Source organism: Sinocyclocheilus anshuiensis, unplaced genomic scaffold (assembly GCF_001515605.1).
Source record: "Sinocyclocheilus anshuiensis isolate Anshui unplaced genomic scaffold, SAMN03320099.WGS_v1.1 scaffold99, whole genome shotgun sequence".
Lineage (NCBI taxonomy): Eukaryota > Metazoa > Chordata > Actinopteri > Cypriniformes > Cyprinidae > Sinocyclocheilus > Sinocyclocheilus anshuiensis.
Window position 1 is genome coordinate 634,574 of NW_015552547.1, and position 20,747 is coordinate 655,320.

Here is a 20,747-nt window from a genome sequence, read left to right on the forward strand (position 1 = left end):
ACACACACACACACACACACACACACACACACACACACACACACACACACACACACACACACACACACAGCAAGCCTCATCAGCAGATGCCAGTCGAATTACACACTCCCTCAGTGTTAGATGTCAGGGCTCGTAATCAGGCCGACCACAGGTGTCTGTGGACCGGAACGTTCTAGCAGGAATCTACCCTCTCCTCTGATATCCCAAACGGGGGGATATGAGTTCAATCTGCTACCTGTGGCTCACCCTCTTTACAGAAATATGATTCAGAAAATCAGCTTGAAAGAGGAATGAGATAGCCAGATGGCTTCCACCTGATGTTTTCATGCCTCTCAGCTTCTCCTGAGTGGAAATGGGTAGAAATTAGAGCAGTGATAGAAAGAGAGCACCCAAGTGACTTTGATAGACTGGATATAATTGAGCTCTATTTAACAGCATTAAAGATGCCTGGCCGACCTGGTGTGAAGTGCGTTTCTATTATACGACATGGGGAGATGTAAATGAGAATTAGATTTAGCATTAGATTCTATTAAACAGAGTATTGCCACAGTCCAGCATGGATCTATAATGAGTTGAGTTTTTTTTTTTTTCGCTTTGATAAAGTCGTGAGGAAGATTCTTGGTAGATAAAGGAAATATGTAGCAGTTGGTATCACTGACATACAATTACATTTTTTTATTAATATTTTGAATGATCTTTTATATTGTCCATTTTTTATTTTAGTTAAATGTTTAGTAATTTAGTTGTGTATTTTGTCATTTTTATTAGTTTTTATATGTGACCCTGGACCACAAAACCAGTCATAAGTAGCATGGGAATATTTGTAGCAATAGACAAAAATACAATGTTTGGGTCAAAATGATTGATTTTTCTTTTATGCCAAAAATCATTAGGATATTCTATAAAGATATTTTGTACATTTCTGTAAATATATCAAAACTTAATTTTTGATTAGTAATATGCATGGCTAAGAACTTCATTTGGACAACTTTAAAGGTGATTTTCTCAATATTTAGATTTGTTTGCACCCTCAGATTCCAGATTTTCATATAGTTGTATCTCAGCCAAATATTGTCCTATCATAACAAACCATCAATGGAAAGCTTATTTATTCTTCTTTTACATGATGTATAAATCTCAATTTCAATTGAGATTTATATATCATTTTGACCTCATTTTGTGGTCCAGGGTCACATATGTGTATATAGTTTTTATTCATATTTATTTAGGGTTTAGTTGTTTCAAGTTAAACTAAGTGAAAATGAGAAATGTTAGCAACTAGATGAAAAAAATGAGTTTCAGATTTGTATTATTTTATTTCAGTTAATTTTAATTTCATTTCAAGTAACAAAATGTTTATTTTTGTTTTATATGTTTTATTTAACTATAATAACCTCTGATAGATACAGGATAGAAAAGAGATTGATTAAAAGAGAGACACAAAGATGGTACAGTAATAGTATCAGACAGTAATACCATATAGTTTTAGGGGGTTAGGGTTGTCCTAAAATGTCACTATTAAATAATATTAAATTCTAAATCAAAATCAGTTGTTATTTGGAATCTATTTTACTTTCATAATGTAACATTTTTCTGAGTGAAACTGGATATTCAATAAGGAAAACATACAGGGTTTGATTGATATCCAATCAGAAAATTAATGGATTGGTTGGCTATACATATCAGAAAAGAGGCTAAATAAATGTGAATTTGATCACTTAACGCAGTTCTTCAGTAGCTCCTACAGCAGTGGTTCTTAAACCTGTCCTGGAGTACCCCCAGCCCTGCACATTTTGTATGTCTCCCTCATCTACCACACCTGATTCAACTCATCAGCTCATTAGTGGAGACTGCAAGACCTGAAGTGGGTGTGTCAGATATAGGGAGACGCGTCCTTCCTAGCTCAGTCCTTCAGAGGTAGGCTAGAGTCCTCCTCGGCATTAAACGCTAGAATGAGACAGTATAGTAAGTGCGCGTGGCTACGTCGCATATGTTCCTGCCCTCACCGCCACGGCACGAAAATACGAAGAAAACTTCGTTTTGGAAAAATACTTTGTATTACAAATCATTATATTATTTGGCTTTCTATTAATGCAATACAATGAATCACAGCCGTCTAGTCTCCAGGTGGCTTACATTATTCGCAGTTTAGCGTTTAGCAGTGGTGTATAAAGTACCTGAAAGCCATACTCAAGTAAAAGTACAGATATCTTACCAGACAATGACTTTGGTAGAAGTTGAAGTCACCGTTTAGAATATTACTTGTGTAAAAGTCTTAAAGTATGTGATATTTATTGTACTTAAGTACGAAAAGTATTTTTAAAATCTTAAACGTACTTAAATATTGAAAGTAAAAGTAAATGCAAAATGGAAAAGAAGCAAATTATATATATATATATATATATATATATATATATATATATATATCTGCACATCATTATAACAACACTTACCATATTATCGCAGATGATGCTGTATATCGCACACCCCAGACTCGACCTGAGTGGAAAGTGAATCATCCGTGGTTGTGCGCGCACTTGTTTGCACGAGCAAAGGTGTTTTTAGGAGTCTAACTTGCAAACGTCAGACCACTGATTCATCAAACCTGCTTTCCTGCAGTCCGTGTTCTTCTGAATTCTGACTATTTTGTAGTAAGTAACGAATATGCTTCGGGGAAATGTATCAGAGTAAAAGTATACATTTTAATTAGGAAATGTAGTGGAGTAAAAGTTGACTGAAATATAAAAACTCAAGTAAAGTACAGATACTCCCAAAAAATACTTAAGTACTGTAACGAAGTATTATTACTTCGTTGCATTACACCACTGGCGTTTAGTGAGTCATTTACACCAAAACAAAAAATAACATCTATGCTTTCATGTCTGAAAACATAATTTTTGTCTTACATTTCATAATAAATTCAGACAAGCTCAGTACTGAATCGTTTTTCATCAGTTTATTTTCATGATAGGATAGGTGATTGAAGGTCACGGAGGATATATCCCATGCATCCTTCAAATTCAGCTGAATGAAGGACACGAAACGAAGGCTGCCTTCCAAGGATCCTTGCGATTGAGACGGCCTTCAGTGACATTTGATGACGTGGCAGCCGAGATATGCAGCCTTCGGAGGATGCAGCCTTCCGTTTGAGAAACACCCAATGTCCTACAGCATTTGTCTATTGCAGAGTGTAGTTCCAAATCTAATTAAAAGCACCTGAATAAACTAATCAAGGTCTTTGGTTTTACTTGAAAATTACATCCAGGTGTGTTGGAACATGACTGGAACTAAAACTCTGGCTGTGTCCAAAAGCTGAAAAATGACACCTCCGCAGGCAACATATGGAGGTAAGAAGGCAACAAGGCACGTCCAAATCATATGACTGTGTGACATCCTGTCTACTGAGACACCTTCATGTGATTAATTTTTGAAGGCAGTATTGATGTATCTTCCTGCCTATAATATCTCACTCTCCTGTGCATTCGATGCTGTGACAGTTAAGCTAAAAAAGGCAAGAAATTAGTATTGTAATAAAAAGCTCTCTTATTTTGTAGTAGATCATTATGTTCTCTCAGAAGCCTTTCTGAAATCAGTTTCGGGGATGTACCTTTGTTCGCAAACACTGCCTGCAAAGTCACTGCCTGATAAGGCAGCAAGGCAACAAGCCTAAGTTTTTGGACACAGCGTACGTGTGAAAGTGTCTTTATATACCCATGGTCCTGAATGATCATCATATTCATATGCCATGATATTTACACTGAACTCCAAAGCAGTGGTTCTCAATCAGGGGGTCTCATTAAACTACCAAGGGTGGCTTAAATTGAGAAATTATTATTATGAAATATTTGTTATTTTTTCCCAATAATGATTGAAGAACATACAGTTCTGGATTAGAACATAACTTATGGAAGTTAGTTGAAATGAATGAATCGTGGTTTAGTAATTTAATATATTAAAATAATTAACCATGTTAATTAATTCAATACATCAATAAATAAACAGCAGAAATACCAAAATATTGTTTTGGAAAAAGGGTTAAGAACCACTGCTGCAATTCAGTTTATGTAACCCTATTATATTACTATTACAGTAGTGTCCAAAAAGCCACAGTATTGCCATGGTACCACTTACTAAAAAAATGTAATATGGTGGATTTGGAGAGGGAAAGAGAGACAAAGGATAAATAGAGAATAATAGGAGGCTGAATGAAAGTGGAAGGAGTGTTTGGTGTAGATAAAAAGAGAGACACACAGAGATAAGGTGATTGGGATAGAGTGAATTTGTGAAAAGAGGAGTATTTGAACAGAGCAGAGCTGGATGGGATGACATTTAGGTGTGGTGGAGATGCAGACAGCATGAAGGTTAAAACTGTTTCCCCGGTAACCCCCGCCGCATGGAATTAAAGCTGGGTCTCCAGAGAAACATGATGCCCGGCGATATATCTGCCTGCTCAGTCATAAAGACTGCAGAGAGCTGTCATAAGACTGACATTAGACTCTTCAAATCCTGCATACAGCTGACATGAGCCAAGAGCTCATTATAATGACTGCTGTAATATCATATTCTAAGAAAAAATGCACTTAAACGGTCCACTACTAGAGAGATTAAAAAAATCTCAATTAGTATCTTTTAACTAAAAATATCAAAGCATCCTTAAAACAAAATCAATTATATATCTGAAAAGTAAAACTGCATAAGATATTGTGTATTATGTATTTAGAGAATGTACCATACATGTATTTGCATTTGCATTGCTTGATAATTTCACTTCTTTTAGCATAAATCTCATTAAATTTATGGTGTAATTCCAGTGTATGATATATACACTACTGCTTCAAATTTGTGAGTACGATTTCTTTTTTGAAAGAAAGAAATATGTTAATTCAGCAAGGATGCATTAAATTGATCAAAAGTGACAGCAAAAACCTTATTCAATAAACAATCCTTAAAATTGTATTATTATTTCCAGAAAAATATTCAACCAAATATGAACTGTTTTTAACATAGATAATTATAAGAAATGTTACTTGAGCATCATATCAGCATATTAGTTCCCTTTCAGTCGGTCACTCTTGACGTCACGTCGGATGACCGACGAATTTATGAGGTACATATAGGTCTTTATGTTTTTGATCTGTACTGTTTGTCACAAATACTAAAAACTAAAAACAGCTAAAAATACAGTAGAAAATTTAATTTACGAACAAATCTCAATGAACCAATTATTAATATATATTTTTATAATTAATATCATATTCTAATATCTGCATGCATAATAATTAGAAAAGTATAGGAAAATGCTGTCGGTTGTAATCATAAAGTGTCTTGGAGAGCAAAAACATAATCATAACTCTGCAATTATGGTTTGTGACAGCTAAGTCAAACACTCCATAGTGACTTATGAGGCCTATTAATGACTTTTGTCATTGTGTGTGTCTGTGTGTGAATGTGAGAGATTGTGTGTATGAGTGCACACATGACAGATGCAGGCTAATCTTGCTGATTTAATAGAATCTAGCTCATTTTAAGTGACTATTGTTTTTCTCCTTTTCCCGCTGACGTTGCTGTAATCCTGTTAAAACACACAAAAGCAGCCGCTAATCACATGGATCAAAATAGAACATGTCACTGTCACTGACAATGTTCCACCACGCCAACATCTTCTCTTCTCTTCTCTTCTCTTCTCTTCTCTTCTCTTCTCTTCTCTTCTCTTCTCTTCTCGTGTCCCCAGTAACAGTTTCAATACCTCCATTCCACAGAAATCTGCAGATTTTCTCACAAAATCAGCATAGAATATGGCAAAAAACTATGCCTAGACCCGTCTATGGGACGTGTACCAGATCTTTTTTTTCCCCTCACACAGTAAAAACTGATATAAGGTCAGACTGGTTCACTCTTCACGTACTCTCAAACTTCCTTTTTATTTTTACTTTCTCCCCAATTGCTCTTTCCTTCTTTGCCTCTCCCACAGTTTCTACTTCCACATTCATCCTTCTCCGAAGCACCAGGAGAGGTACAACCCTGTGTGTGAGTGTGTGTGTGTGTCTGTTTTTGAATCTAATTTGCATTCACAGCCACTTGCCGCCTAAGCTGCAGCAGGCACTGAAGAGACAGCCCTTTGAGCTACACAGAGAGAGAGAGAGAAGGAGAGAAAGAGAGAGAAGAAACAAGTGAGAAAGAAAGCAGCAGGAGGAAGGAGAGGGAAAGAGAGACAGAGAAACAGAAAGGAAATCAGAGGGCAATGGCTCTGCATGTATGCATATGTTTCCATGTTTCTCTATGAGTGAGAGGAAAGATGCAGGGTGGCATTTTGAAGCCTGTTACCACCCAAGACAAAGAAACTACTTAAAGTAGTTGTTAAAGAAATAGTTATTTATGTGTCATTATTTATTATTTACTCACCCTTATGCTGTTCAAAACCTGTATGATCTTATTTTTCTGTGAAAAAGGAATATTCATGTCATTACTGTAGTCAACCGTATAAAATTTTACTTTGAGAAAATAACGAAAACATTTTCGTAGGTTGAATCTCAATGATATTAAAGTAACACTAGTTCTAAGTGACCCTGGGCTGTCAAGTATCAAAACGGACAAAAGGCACCATAAAAGTAGTCCATCTAACTCATGCACTTTATTCCAAGTCTACTGAACTCGTATAATAGTTTTATGTAAGGAACAGACTACAATGTATGTAATTATTAGTAACAGTCTTTCCCTCTGGTGAAGCTTTTAAATCAAATACAGTGGTTACAGCGTAGATGAAAAGTCAATAGCATCAACATCAAGTGTCTCATAACAAAAGATCATGATATCAAACCAGTTACTGATGTGAAATACAACGCACAAGACATAACAGAGAACTATTTTTATGGTGCCTTTTTGGCTTAATTATTTGAGTTTGACAGCACGCTATTCATCACTATTAACTTCAACACCATTCAAGGGTTTGAAATGACATGATAGTGAGAAAATAATTGGAGTGAACTATTCCTTCAACTTTTCACACCAAACCTCTACTTCATTTCTGGTGGCAGGCCAATATATATCACAAAGGCCAATACCAGATATCAGTAGATATCTGTCATTTTGTAATTATCGGCATTAGCCAATGTGTTTTTCTTTTTGGCCTATAAGTGTCAGAAGCACTGAGAAGCCTAGTGCCTAATTGCAGACGTGGAGGAGCTCTCATTTCTGTCTAATAAAAGAAAGGCGAACGCAATAATACTTTTTAATATACCGTCGGCTTTCAGAAAATACACATTTGCATCATTTAAACAAGCCTTTGAATACCTATTAAATATTTAATTCCACAAACCTTGCAAACTTCAGCAAATCCAGCTATTAGGTGCAAAATTGTTTCCTGTATAAAACACATGTACTCTGTGCATGATAATCATAATAGGATTAAAGAGTCAAGAAGTTGCTATCTGAAGTACAAATCTGTTTATTTTATAGATTTTTAAATAAAAGTTTTTTATTTTATTTGTTTCCTATTTTGTCCAATGGAAATTAAATATACATTTAATTGTAGCAGTTATTATACTTAGGCTATTTTGTAGCCATTGTTAAATTAAAAAGTTTGATATATGTATATTGGCTATCAAAAAAAAAAAAAAAAAAATTGGTCAACTACTATTAATTTCCAACAGCATTTATCCATTAGCATAAATAAAGTCCTCCATTTTATCTGTAGCAATTAGACGGTCCTGAAAACAGCTTCTTTAGACACCTAATCTATACGTGTTTATTAATGGAGTACATTCATTCATGGTACTTTCTGTAACAGTCCCAGAAGTCAGTGGGATCTTTAGTAAGCTCGTTTCCATCAATTGCCTGTAACTGTACAAACACCTCCGACGACAACTGATGTCAAACTAATTAGCTTGTTAGCATGTGAGGAGAGTTTCTGCGTGAGGCAAAGAGGAGAGGAAGAAAGAAAGCACGGCACGACCTGGAACAATGCGCTATCTGCACAACAACGGCCTACGTCAAGAATTCACACACACCTAATAACTTTCTCTCAAGTGGCTCTCTCTTCTGTGGCTATAAATAGAGTGTGTGGCAGAGCTCTTGCTAATTCCTTCATTGAGAGTCTACTGGTAACGCACAAGGATGCACACACACGCTCGCACGGCTCTGACGTGCTTCCTGACAGCTACACGCAGGAAGAGCTGAGGGGTTGCCAAGGCGACCCCTTCCCCTGCCAAACCCTCATTCTGTGTCAGTGTTATCTATCCATACATATCTGTTCTCATCTCCTTCCCTCTCCATTTTCCCTCCATTTCTCTGCATCTCTCTCATTTACTTTGCTTATTCGGTCTCCCTTTGCAGTATATTCATTCTTCATTCTTGCACTTTACATCTTTATTACTCACGTCCCGTCTTATTCTTTTTCTTGTGTCTGTCAGCTGTTATCTCATACTTTTAATTGAGTATTGTTATTCTCTTGAGCTGACAGCCTTATAGACACATTCATTAACACACACTTCCTCCCCAAAATCTCATGGCCCAGCAGTCTAACAATAACAGTTCTGCTCTGGGATTTCCACACACACACACACACACACACACACACACACACACGATTTCAAGTAAGCCTGCACACGCGTTCTCAGCTGGAAAGTTACCAATTTGCTCTCATTACTTTCCACTAAAAACTTCACACTGAGAAACTGACCTCGGCTGATTCCATTGGTTTGACCTTGCTTCAAAATTGAAGCCTTCCTTTGGTTTTCATTCAGTGAAAGGCGGAAACACTGTGGAAAAGAACAAGCTACAGTAGTTCAGGGGAGAGAAGGCTAAATGATTTTTTTTCCCCTCTAAACATTCATTCGGTCATAATATGACAATGATGCCATTGCTAAAAGCAGCCCACCTCCGAGTTACACTAACCGATCCTGTTAAAAGTCAAAATCTCAAACACTCCAGCTGTAGCCTGTAAACTTCTGTTGGAATATTTGTTTTTTTTTTGTCATGCGTCGCAGAGTTGTTTTTGTGCTTCTCGGCTTCTAATACTTCAAAGGGGCCCGCAATGGTCCGTCTATATTCAGAATACCTCAGAGCTTCCAGGAGCTAATTAAAAAAACGCCCCCTCCACACCAATGCTCAGGTGCTGTCCGAAGCAGTTTTGATTTCCCTCCCATAGAAAACAAGAGTGCTATTCGAATTTCATCTTTTGTTCAAGCGTTCCCTCATTTCTTTCTTCTATTTCTCATTTCTACCTCCTTGGCCTTTGGGATACTTCAATATATGGTTATTGTAGCTCTTTAAGGCAGAATCATGTTATGTCTGCTTTGTGTAAAGCCAATCTATTCAGATTTTACTTGCTTGTTGATTTACTGATCAATTTATCTATTTTTTGCTTAAAAAAAATGCGAAAATCCTGTAGGCTTTGTGTTCTCTCTTGGTCAAATCGATCTGACAGAGAAGAGTGAGTAGACAGGCTGGTGACAGTATCAGGTGGGCTGCAGAGTGCACAGTCATGCTAAAACCAACCCATCAGTCCTGCTCACACATGCCTCTGATTGACCATCCGCCTCCAGCCTTCAAACAACTCCCACAGGTCCTGCTACTTTCTCCCCAGGCTTACTCAGCCCTGCCATAACCACCGGACGAGAACGAGAGAAAAAGAGAAAAGAAATTTGGGCATCCAAAACAAGAACTAGGCTTTTAATAATAACAATAATAGGCTCCACATTTGTTTGTCGAAAAAAAAAGGAAAATGTCCATGTCGTTAATGACTGCTACAGATAACGGCAAAAATTTAATTTTGGGGTTAGGTGATGTTTGACATTAAAATAAAGGGGCCATATGATGCTATTTCAATTTCTCCTTTTTCTTTGAAGTGTTACAAGCTCTTGGTGCATAAAGAAGATCTGTAAAGTTGCAAAGACTAAAGTCTCAAATCCAAAGAGATATTCTTTATAAACGTTAAGAGTCAACCACGCCTACCTAAAACGGCTCGTTCTAACACGCCCCCACATGTCTACATCACGATGTGGGGAGATTTGCATAACGCCGCCCAAATAGCACCTTTTATTCTCACTGTTGCCGCCGCCATGTTGTGGAGACGCTGTGTGTTTCGTTGTGAAAGCGAAACTACTTTGTTTGGTCTTCCAAAAGAGGACACAACTAGAAATCAGTGGTTAAGTTGTATTTACAACACTGTTCCAGAACAGTTCAACCCAAATATTCAGACGTGTGCAGTGCATTTTACGGAGGACGAGGACTGTTTTCTGATGTGACGTGACATGTGGCCAAGTATGGTGACCCATACTTGGAATTAGTGCTCTGCATTTAACCTAGGTTTTGTCTCGTCGTGCCGGGAGTTGGCATCACAGTATGGTAGGGGCGTAACATTTCCGTCACATGCTTGAGGTATTCGGCCAATCACAACGCTCTGGATAGCTGGCCAATCAGAGCACACCTCGCTTTTCAGAACGATGAGCTTTGTAAAAATCGACGCGTTTCAGAAAGGTGGGGCATAGAGGAGCAACAATAATGTACATTATATGGAAAATAAATTATATATTGTAATTGTATAAATTACATTTTAAAATATATTAAATAAGAAAAGTTATACAAATAATTCATAATATTTCAGATCAAAACTACTGTCAAAACATTAAAATATTTTGATGGAATTATGGAAATCAATTCCATCCTGTAAAAACATAAAATATTTAAATCTAGTGGCATCTGAGAATTCAGAATTCTGCTTTAGTTTACTCTAAAAGAGGCTATAACAGATGTCACTATATATAGTCAGAGGAACAAGAACAAAGGGAGACAAATAATGAGACTATATAGTGCTGTATAAGTTGCCTGGGGCAGTTTGGGGCCAAGATGGTCCCCACATATAGTAACTGATGTAGTAGCTTTGATCTCCTTTCCACCCCCTCTTCTAACTCTCACATGGATCAACTGCAGTACAGCATGCATACACTTCTGTAAAAGAATAAATCTGTATATCTTTACTGCAGTTCTAAGGCACTTGACTTGCTCTACATATGTAAGACTAAACAAAAGAGCTCCTTTATTAGATCTGAACTTATATAGTCATGTACAGCTTAATCATGCTCTAAATGAAGGAATTAATCCACCATTTGGTGTGGAAACACAATGCACTGGATAACGTATTTGTTCTAAATAGCGACTCTGATGCGCAGGATTGCAAGCCAGCTTGGGAGAGACTGAGTGGATTAAAGGGAATTTGGGGATTTGGGAAAATGGAAACTGGCACATTTGGGAATCTAGGAATCGGCAGATTTGCAGAGGGCTTTGTGAAAGACACATGGCGCAGAGAAAGAGATAATGTGGGATGAAAATGAGTGTTGGAAGACAGAACGAGAGAGAGTAGAAAGAGAAGGAAGGAAAAGAGACACATTGCTGATGGTGTCAAAAAACAAGAAAACAACACTGGCATCTTTGCTGTGAACAAACATTCACACGCCTATGCAGATGTTCAGTCTGACTGCAATGTGCTGGAATATGCTGCTGATGTGCTATGACTGAGGCATTATATACTATGCGTTGGCATGTACAGTATATAGTGCACATACGGAGGTAATAATTTTGATGACTTTTTCCTCATTAACACGGGTTGCAAATTACAAAGCACTCTTTCATAATAGAAAGAATTGCTTAAATAAGACAATTACCATTGTAAACACAAAACACCTCCACTGGCTGCCAAAAAGAGGTAAAAACTGAGAGGAAAGGAGCAAAAAGGGCGCTGAGATTGCAAATTACTGCTGATGTCAATAATTTGTTTCTCTAGGCGACTTGGCGGCTGGAACCTTAATTGCGAGAGAAAAACACCTCCTCGCAAATCAGCTCTTTCCATCCTCTGAGAGTATCTGTCCACTTTGCTCTCTCTCAAAAGAAAAAAAGACAAAAAAGAACTGGAAGAGGAGAAGAAAAAAGACAAATGTTGAGGGGTTTTACTTCAGTCTGAAAAGTTAGTCACTTCTTTGGTTTGTTAACTCTCCATCAATTAACCCCAATTTGTCGTAAATGTACGTCTTATACTGGGGCATAAGTAATTTCCCAGAACGCTTTAGTCTTTCCAGCTGGCCTCACTCTTTAAGTGAATCATAGGGTAAACTATTCCTGACAAGTCCTGATCCAGAGTGCAGGGGACTGATCATAACTGGGAAAAGGCAAGGACATGTCCTTAGTCAAGGTCTGGTAAAGCTGCACCAAAGTTCAAGGGCAGAAAATGATTTCATTTTCACTGTATGGTACTTTGTAGTGTTAAAGAGATAGTCCAGTCATAAATGAACATTCTGTCATGATTTACTCATCCTCATGTCATTCTAAATCTTCCACAGAACACACACAAAAAAAAGATATGTGACCCGTGCTGGCAAAATGAGTCGGAATACGCACGGTCTAATTTTGAGCTACAGGCAAAAGAAGTGAAAAATGTCAGTTTTGGTCAAATTTGAGGTTTTTACAAAAATTAGTTCATTAAGCCCTCTTCTAGTGAACCCAATGCTCCAAATAGTAATTAAACATCTAAAAATGATCTTTATTTGTACATTTTCTGAGAGGAGTAGTCTATAAGTTTTCAGCATTCCAGCTTCGTGAATATTCATATTGAATTCTCGCTGACATGAGTCCAAACCAGTAAAATATGATTTTTAAACCCATGTTGATGAAAACAAAAAAACGATCACGCTGACTGACATTTGCAAAGTGCGTGCGTAAAATGCGCCTCTCCGAAAGCACGCGATCTCCTTATAAAGTAAATTATTGCAAAATAATGAATGTCTTGGCGAGATTCACATAATCATTTACATAAACATTTAGTTAATCGTTGGGGATAAATCTGATGTGTAACATTATATTAGATACATGCATTGCAGTAGGTCTTAATATAGATCTGTCTCAATGTTAATCATACATTAAAAGAAAAGAAGGAATCATTCGCTGATTAAATAATTAATTAATTGATGATTAATTGATTAATTATGATTAATTGATTAAACTACTGTTTACTTGCATCTGTTCTAATTTTTAATAACAAAGATAAAATAAAAATAGCTATATTGTGATTAAGAGTATAGTATAGGCTAATGGAGGAAAATATGCAGCGTTGCTAGGTGATTTTGCTTTGGAATCTTTAACTCGATATTTCTCTAAATCTGTAGCTCAGTCATTTTTTTCGTCCGATTCCAACAAGTCATATATCATTTTGAAGGTATTTTAATGGAGAATGTGAAAATAAAAATAACTCATTTTTGAAAATTTGCTCAGTCCGACTCATTTTGCCAGCACGGGTCACATATTTTGAATAATGTTTCAACTGTTTCTGTCCATACAGGGAAAGTCAGTGAGGTCCAAAACAATTCTGGACCCCACTGACTTTCATAATATGGACAAAACAAGACATTGTTTGAAATATATTCTTTTGTGTTCCAAAGAAGAAAGCAAGTCATACAGATTTGGAACAACAGTAAAAAGTAATGAGTAAATGACAACAATTTTTAATTTTGGGCAAACTATCCCTAAATATTGTAGCATCTACTATGCAGCACATGCAAAATGCATGTCTATAGGTTCTATTACTCAATAGAGTGCAGCAGTTGGGTTCCAGAATTAAAAACCCCATTCATTTTCTCCATAGGGGAATTGTTCTTTAACTTATAAACCTTTGAAGACAGACCTACTGTGCATATTTTGCAATAAACATAAAATATATCGTTTCTATATCCATAATCAATATCAATAGTTCTATACTTACTCATCTTTTTTTTTTTTTTTTTTTAGATTATTTCATTTGCAATGCCTTTTGGGACTGTAGTTCCTTCCCTTATTAAAGTTTTATCTTTTTGTCTGATTTTCAAATATTTTTTGCTTCAAAAATAAGTTTGCAATGTTGTGATTTACCTCGTAGCTGGTTGGTTTTGTTCATGGCTTATAACCCCTTGACTTTTTTAAAATCCCTATGGGAAAATACTTCCTGAACCAAGGCTGCTGAAAATGTGGATGGGCACTGTTGCACTCTACTCCCCCTATTAGATATAACCATAATGCTTTGCTGTGTTGTGTCAGACACTCACCATCCTCTGTGGGCACATAGACGTTGAGGTAGAGACAGTCTTCGCTCTGATTCTGAATGTAGGTGGCGGCCATGTCCAAGTTGTCGGTAAACCACACAGGCAGCATGATCTCAGGTAAAACACCATGCACGTTCTGCGGGCAAACAGGGGCGAACTGTGTAGCGTTCCGCACTTCCTGCCAAGACCCAGGAGCTTCCGGCGGCTGAAAACGACGGTCTCCGATTGGCGCTGTGGCATAGGGGACGCCAAGGTACTGTTCTACGGGACCCAGAATCTCGTTGTTAAGCTCTTTTTTAATCCCGCGCAACTTGCCATAGTTTGTGGTGACGGTGGGATATTTGGAGCCGGGATCAATGCGCTGACACAATGCCAAGGTGATCCACAGAGCCAACCAGAGGAGAGTAATTGCGTGGGTGGCCTCTGAGTTGCGGGCATGGCCCAAATCACGTTTGCAGCCATGGGGCAGATACATGACTGTCTTGTTTTTTCCTTCTTCGCTTCGCCGGTTTATTGACTTCCGCTTTGCTTTGTCACGGGTGAAGGGCAAAGGAAAGTTAAACTATTATAACAGAACAAGAAAAAGTGGTCCTGCTGGTTTGTTTTGGTCTTTCAGGGAGTAAGAGGGAGGACAGGAATGGAGCGACTGTGGAAGGGTTGGGGTGGACGAGGGGCTGTGGTTGTGCTCAGCCCTGGTGGGTTATCGTGGAAATGCAGTAGAGAGTAAAGAAGAAAAGTCTGTTACGTTCCATCTCCCTCAGCCGTCCTCATGGGGTCAGTTAAAGAGGTCACGCAGATGATTGCTGATCCTGCCAAGAACAACAAAAAGGATAAGGGTTAGTGATCAAAGGTTAATGTGCAAGTTGTTACCCTTTGCATGCACATATCAGCCACATGGATTTGTACAATGTTGAATGCTGCAAACTGGATTAAAGGGATAGTTTACATGAAAATTCTGTCATCATTTAAAAACCCTGATGTCATTGCGAACCTGTCTAACCTCTGCGACACAAAAGAAGATAATCCGAAGAATGTCTCAGTGTTTTTGTGTCTATACAACAAAAGTCAATGGTTGTTTTGGACCCCACTGATCTTCATTGCAAAGGTGTGGTCACATTTACCATTGATCAACAACATTTCACGAAATACAGTTCTATCATGACAACTCTTGGAAGATTGCATGATAATGGATATGAAAATGTTAATGTATTTGGTCTTGGCGGAAAAGATCTGCTATGCTGCTGCTGCTGTTGGTTATTGCTGTAGTTGTAGATTATTGCTGCTGCTGCTGCTGCAAGCAAGTATATGAACTTGCTACTGCCAATACATACGCAGATATGGTGCATTGAGTATTTAGAACATTCTACTGCTGTACAAGCAGCATATAGAATAACCTGTAGCAGATCTATAAAGGTGGAGCTGGGGAAGGTGGAGGGTTTCAGAGGAACTCTCAAAGTGCGCTGCGAACTTCTCTAGTGGATGCTAACCAGCCATTTACTGTAAATGTAAAGCAGCAAGCGTATTGGCTGCATATGCAACATGAACCAATCAGCTTGTGCCAAGTAGATTAATGCTGTTAATATCATCAGTTTGCATTAACGACCCATCAGCCTGTGCCATCTAGAGTTTCATGACAGAACTTGGCATTCATTTCAACAGGAATTTGTGTGATCGGGATCTTCGCGTGAGAGCAAAAAAGTTCTCCACATGGATTTCACCATGTTGACCAACAGAAAGCTGCTTGGTTTGAAAGTGAATTCTGTGTGAGTAATGATCCATACAGTATCAGTACACTAATACCAATGGACAATGGAGTTTCATTTGTGACCACACATGAAGTCCAAAAACTGCTGCAACTTTCTTTAAAATATCTCATTTTTTGTTGTGCAGTCATACAGGTTTGCATCTACTCTTGTGGATGAGTAACTTATTTTTAGGTGAACTATTAGGGGAATGAAGGTACCTTTTAAGCATCTTGCTGGTATTGGTGATAACTGAAGGATTTCCAGGCGGATTGAACTTACAACCTTTTAGTTTCTAGCCCAGATCTTTAATGACAAAGCAAGATTGCATTTGAGACAGAACACTGAAACAAGTAAAACAATTCTATAACATTTCCCATCAAACATGAATGGTTTTCAAAGTTTATATGAAGCTTAAAAATTCAATGACTCAGCAGTTACCTCCCGTAGGCTTCTACGTCTAAGCCCTGGAAAAAAAGCAATACTGCAGGCAAATGACAGCTCAGACGACTCGTTCAGGGCATTATGAGGATCATAAACACAATAAGACAGAGACAGGGAGACAGTGATGTGAAGGAAAACATCTCGAAACACCCACACAAAGAGCCTCTATCAGTCAGTTGTGACTAACAAACTAAAAATAGATGTTTTAGCTCTCACATCCTGAATGAAATCATCTGTGCGGATATGAAGTCTAATTAAGAACCGATGCATTTCGCCGTGAACGCATCTTTTGTTTTTTAAAGCCTCTAATCGCCTGAAAGAGCTGATTGATGCTTTAAACTTTGATGTTCATTTCAAATGGTGTTAGCATTTAGCCAAGAGCGCCTAGCTTAAGCATTTTAACGGTTAGCTAAAACAGAGGAGAGAGAGATTTATGTGATGCGAATGGATTTAATGTGGGTTTAGATTTGAAGTCCGGACAAGATGGAGGGCAAAAGGTCAAGCATAAGCAGTGAACTTTAAAACTAATGGAAAAAGAGGCATTAAATCTCAACTCCTGAGATGACAGGAATGTTATATATAACAGCACCGAAGGACACAAATAGGAGCAGATTAGAGACATTACAAAAGGTAGGAGTAGAAACAGATTGAAAATTGAATGAGAAATCATAACACTAAATATGGCTGCTCTACAGATGGATTCAACATTGACGTCATTTCCTTTGGCTCCAGAGCTGAGGTGATTGGCTCAAAAAAAATCTGGTAATGATGGCAGATTTCAAACCAAGCAACGGCCATTGGGAGAAATGGGAATGCTAACAGAGAGCTGTCTGCAGGTATTATAGACCTCCTTGGTGCAGTAAATGTGGATGGCAAGCTATTTAAAAAGCAAAACAATGCTTCCTCATCATCATCACCATCATCGTTAATGTGGCAACAATCATCATGCTGAATGGACTCCTCCAGTGATATTACTTTATCACCATCCTATAATAGTCTCATTTAATGTGGCCATTAGCATTTCTAGTGCAGCGCTGTTGTCGCCTTGTGTGTGTCTGTCTTTTTGTTATGCCAATAAAGCTATTTGAATTTGAGAACTATGGATTGGAGAGAGAATAAAAAAGAATAAGGAATAGGGAGAGAGAGAAAACCAGAGGTGTGAAGACATAGCAGGTATTTTGCTCAGGGGCCTGTACAGGCACTAGCGCTTTAAATACGGATAAATGCTGTAAAAATACAATAGCAACTCTGGTATAAATCCCCCAGTAGTCTATATGTAATGTGGTATTTAAGGAGGTCAGACAGAAATGGGAAAGGAATAAAACAGTTGAGCTGCTTATTCCTATTATTAATGCACTGTAATTCTTCCCGCTTTCATTCATAATAATTTAAGACTCAGTACTGTGCTTAGTTTGCATCCATTTCCAACCCTTATGTAAATGAAGCTCAATAAAGATAAAATGTTGCATATAAGATATATATATATATATATATATATAGGCATTTAGCCTTTGTATACAATAAAGGGTGACTTATTCCTGATATGCAGTACATGTTCATGCCCCAATAATTTAGCCTATATGACTAAATATATTGGAAAAAAATTATAAAATTAAATCCTATACATACTTACACACACACATAATATTATATTAAGTCTGGTGTATCCTTATATATCCTCAATTTAGGTATAACAGGAATGTACCTGTCAGTAAAAACAGGGAAACCTGAAAACCAAACCTGAAAAATAAAATCCATCGTTCTCAATATCACTCCTCTTATAATTCGTCACTTTATCGGCCATCTGTGTGTGTGTGTGTGTGTGTGTGTGTGTATTCTGTGGAGTGTAAAATAGAAGAGGATGACTCTAGGGTTCTGAGGGGAGTCTTGGGACCATTGACAGGATTCTCTGGCTGCTCTTTAATTAAACCTTGGAGACCAAACATACTGCACAACACACACACAAACAAACACACACACACACACACACACACACACACACACACACACACATAAAGTCACACACAACAAACACACTCTTCTTAAACAATAATGCAACCGAATTGAAAAGGCGGGCTGAGTGAACACTGGAGAGCAAGAAAGAGAAAGATTAGGGCAAATACATGACAGAGATTAGAGATGGAAAGGGACAGCGAGAGCATGGCTAGCTTCTGATCAGTGTTTCGTAACTAACTAAAAGTAGCGACACTAATAACTAAACTGCATTCTCAGTAGCGTGACAGAAGTTTCGCTGTCTTCAAAATTGTGTAGCTTTTCAAATAACAAGCTATTTTTGCCAGCGGTGTTGCATGATATGCCTGTTTTTATGTCATACTGTATTGGGCAAACAGCCTTACAACAGAGCAAACTGAGGCAATAAACGCATTCTCTCGGAATCTATTCCCTCTCTCATGTAATGCTGGGATGTCTGATTCAATTTTATATCTTCATTTTTGTATCAAAATAAACATTTAGATACTTCTGTTTAACACTCTATGAAAGTGTTTTTGCTGTTTCTATTAGCTGTATGTATTTATGTGTGATATTGCTTACATTTTACTATTTGTTTTAATTTCAATCTTTGTTTTTCAATTCCTGACAAATTAATTGTACAGTCATCATTCCCAGTTACTACTAATAACAACAATTTATTAAAACATAACTTTTCTTCTTGCAATAAACAGCAATGTGATGAGACATCAATATATAATAAATAGATGCAATTAATATTAAAAATAGGAATTAACTATGTACTCTGCCAAATAATTTAAGTGGCAGACTTACTGTATTGTTGCCAAGCAACAACTTAAGAAACACAGCTCCTCCAAACATATTTAGAATCAGATTTAGGTTTTTTATAATCTGTTTGCAACTGTTAATTCCATTAAAACTCCTAATATAGTAAATGAAAAACTAAACATTTAAATTAACATTCAACAAATATCAGTTAGGTTATAAAAAATAATTGGCTTAAAAAAAATTAGGTAACAAGAAATGTTGAAAACAGAATATATATATATATATATACATATATATATATATATATATATATATTCTGTTTTCTTTTCAATATAAGTTTTAGTAATTTTATTATGTGTTTTTGTCAATTTTATTAGTTAGCAATGTTAGTGCTTTAGTTAGTTACCAATATGTTTAAGCTTACATTTTTCATCTAATATTTATCGTTTTTTTATTTCAGCTTTATTTCAATTAACAAAAATGTTAATAAAGCTTAAACAAAACCTTTCTTATCTGAATGAAAAGGATCTGAGCTAAAATTGACCACTAAAGGAATAGTTAACTCAAAAAAATATATAAAAACTGTCATAAATTATTCATCCTTGTGTTGTTCCAAACCATTATGAGGTGACAACCCTTTCTGCAGACCACAAAAGAGGATTGTTTTAAATATAATGAATAATGAAATGCTCAATGAAAGCCAGTGGGTAATATGATGAAATAATTTACATTATTGGATGAACTATCCCTTTAAAGTTCAGTTAAATAGTCGTTAATAAATTAGAGAAAATGCAGAAGTAAATCAATGACAAATTTTTCAATTTGATGCAAAGTTGGCCCTTTTGGATTAGCACCACCTACAGTACTTGCAGCCACCATTTGACATGAAAGTGGCATTTACTTCATTTTGTTAGCTAACAATAGTGCAGCTTGACTGTATTTAGCTACTTTGCAGGAAGCTAAGCTTAGCAGGCTACATTTTCCAAACTAGCTTCCCTAAGCTGCTCATGACGCATTCTAAAGAACCCACACCAGGATCCTGTGGCTCGTAACCCTGCTGAACTGCTGCATTTACCCTCTGACAGTTCATCACATATGTCAATCAGCTCCCATGCGATGCCTTTCCCGCATATCCATCTGCTATTCCGTTCCACGCTGATCTAGAATCAGCCGCCGCAGTAATTAAGGCTTATGTCAGACTAATGAGCTTGTCACCTCCCTGATCGTGAGCCAGTGTGTGCTGTGTTTAATCAGAGGACTGGATGGGTCCAGCAGCAGCTGATGCCCCCGCAGCCGGGGCAAGAGTGTAAGAAGAGCGGCAGGACCAGAGCTAGCATGAAGTTGGCATTAGCAGAGCGGCTGGGGGGGGGAGGGGGGTCTTAATTGCTTGAATGGCATCGTTACAAGACTTAAATTGGCCAGTTGTGGCCGTGCTGTGTGCCCTCCGGGCGTGATGGAAAATGATGAATGGGAGAAATAAACAGACAGAGAGAGACAGACGGACAAAACAGGCTACGAGAGAGAAAATGGGCGAGAGAGATAGCGAACGCGCTCTCTCACTCTGCGCTTTATCTGAAGGGGGAACTGTGAGGTGTGAATTGGAGACACTGGCACCAGGCCTGTCTGTGTTTGAGACAGCAGATACCTGCAGGGAGTGTCATAAAGGAGGACAGATGTGTGCAGGGGCGGTTCTGAGAAGCGCCCTCATTCAGACCCTCGAGGTTTCGCTGCTGCTCGGCACCCTGGGAGATGACAGCGG

At 37.6% G+C, this 20,747-nt stretch overlaps 1 protein-coding gene across 3 annotated transcripts in view; it reads right to left on the bottom strand.

Annotated features, from left to right (window-relative positions):
* LOC107664280 (neuroligin-2-like) overlaps positions 1-20,747 on the bottom strand; it is a 215,837-nt gene that overhangs the window by 101,830 nt on the left and 93,260 nt on the right. For all 3 annotated transcript variants that reach the window (XM_016454804.1, XM_016454803.1, XM_016454802.1), the window contains one exon: positions 14,067-14,872. In XM_016454804.1, the coding sequence (XP_016310290.1) occupies positions 14,067-14,538 (472 nt within the window). In that variant the 5' untranslated portion in view covers positions 14,539-14,872. The remainder of the gene's footprint in view (positions 1-14,066; positions 14,873-20,747) is intronic.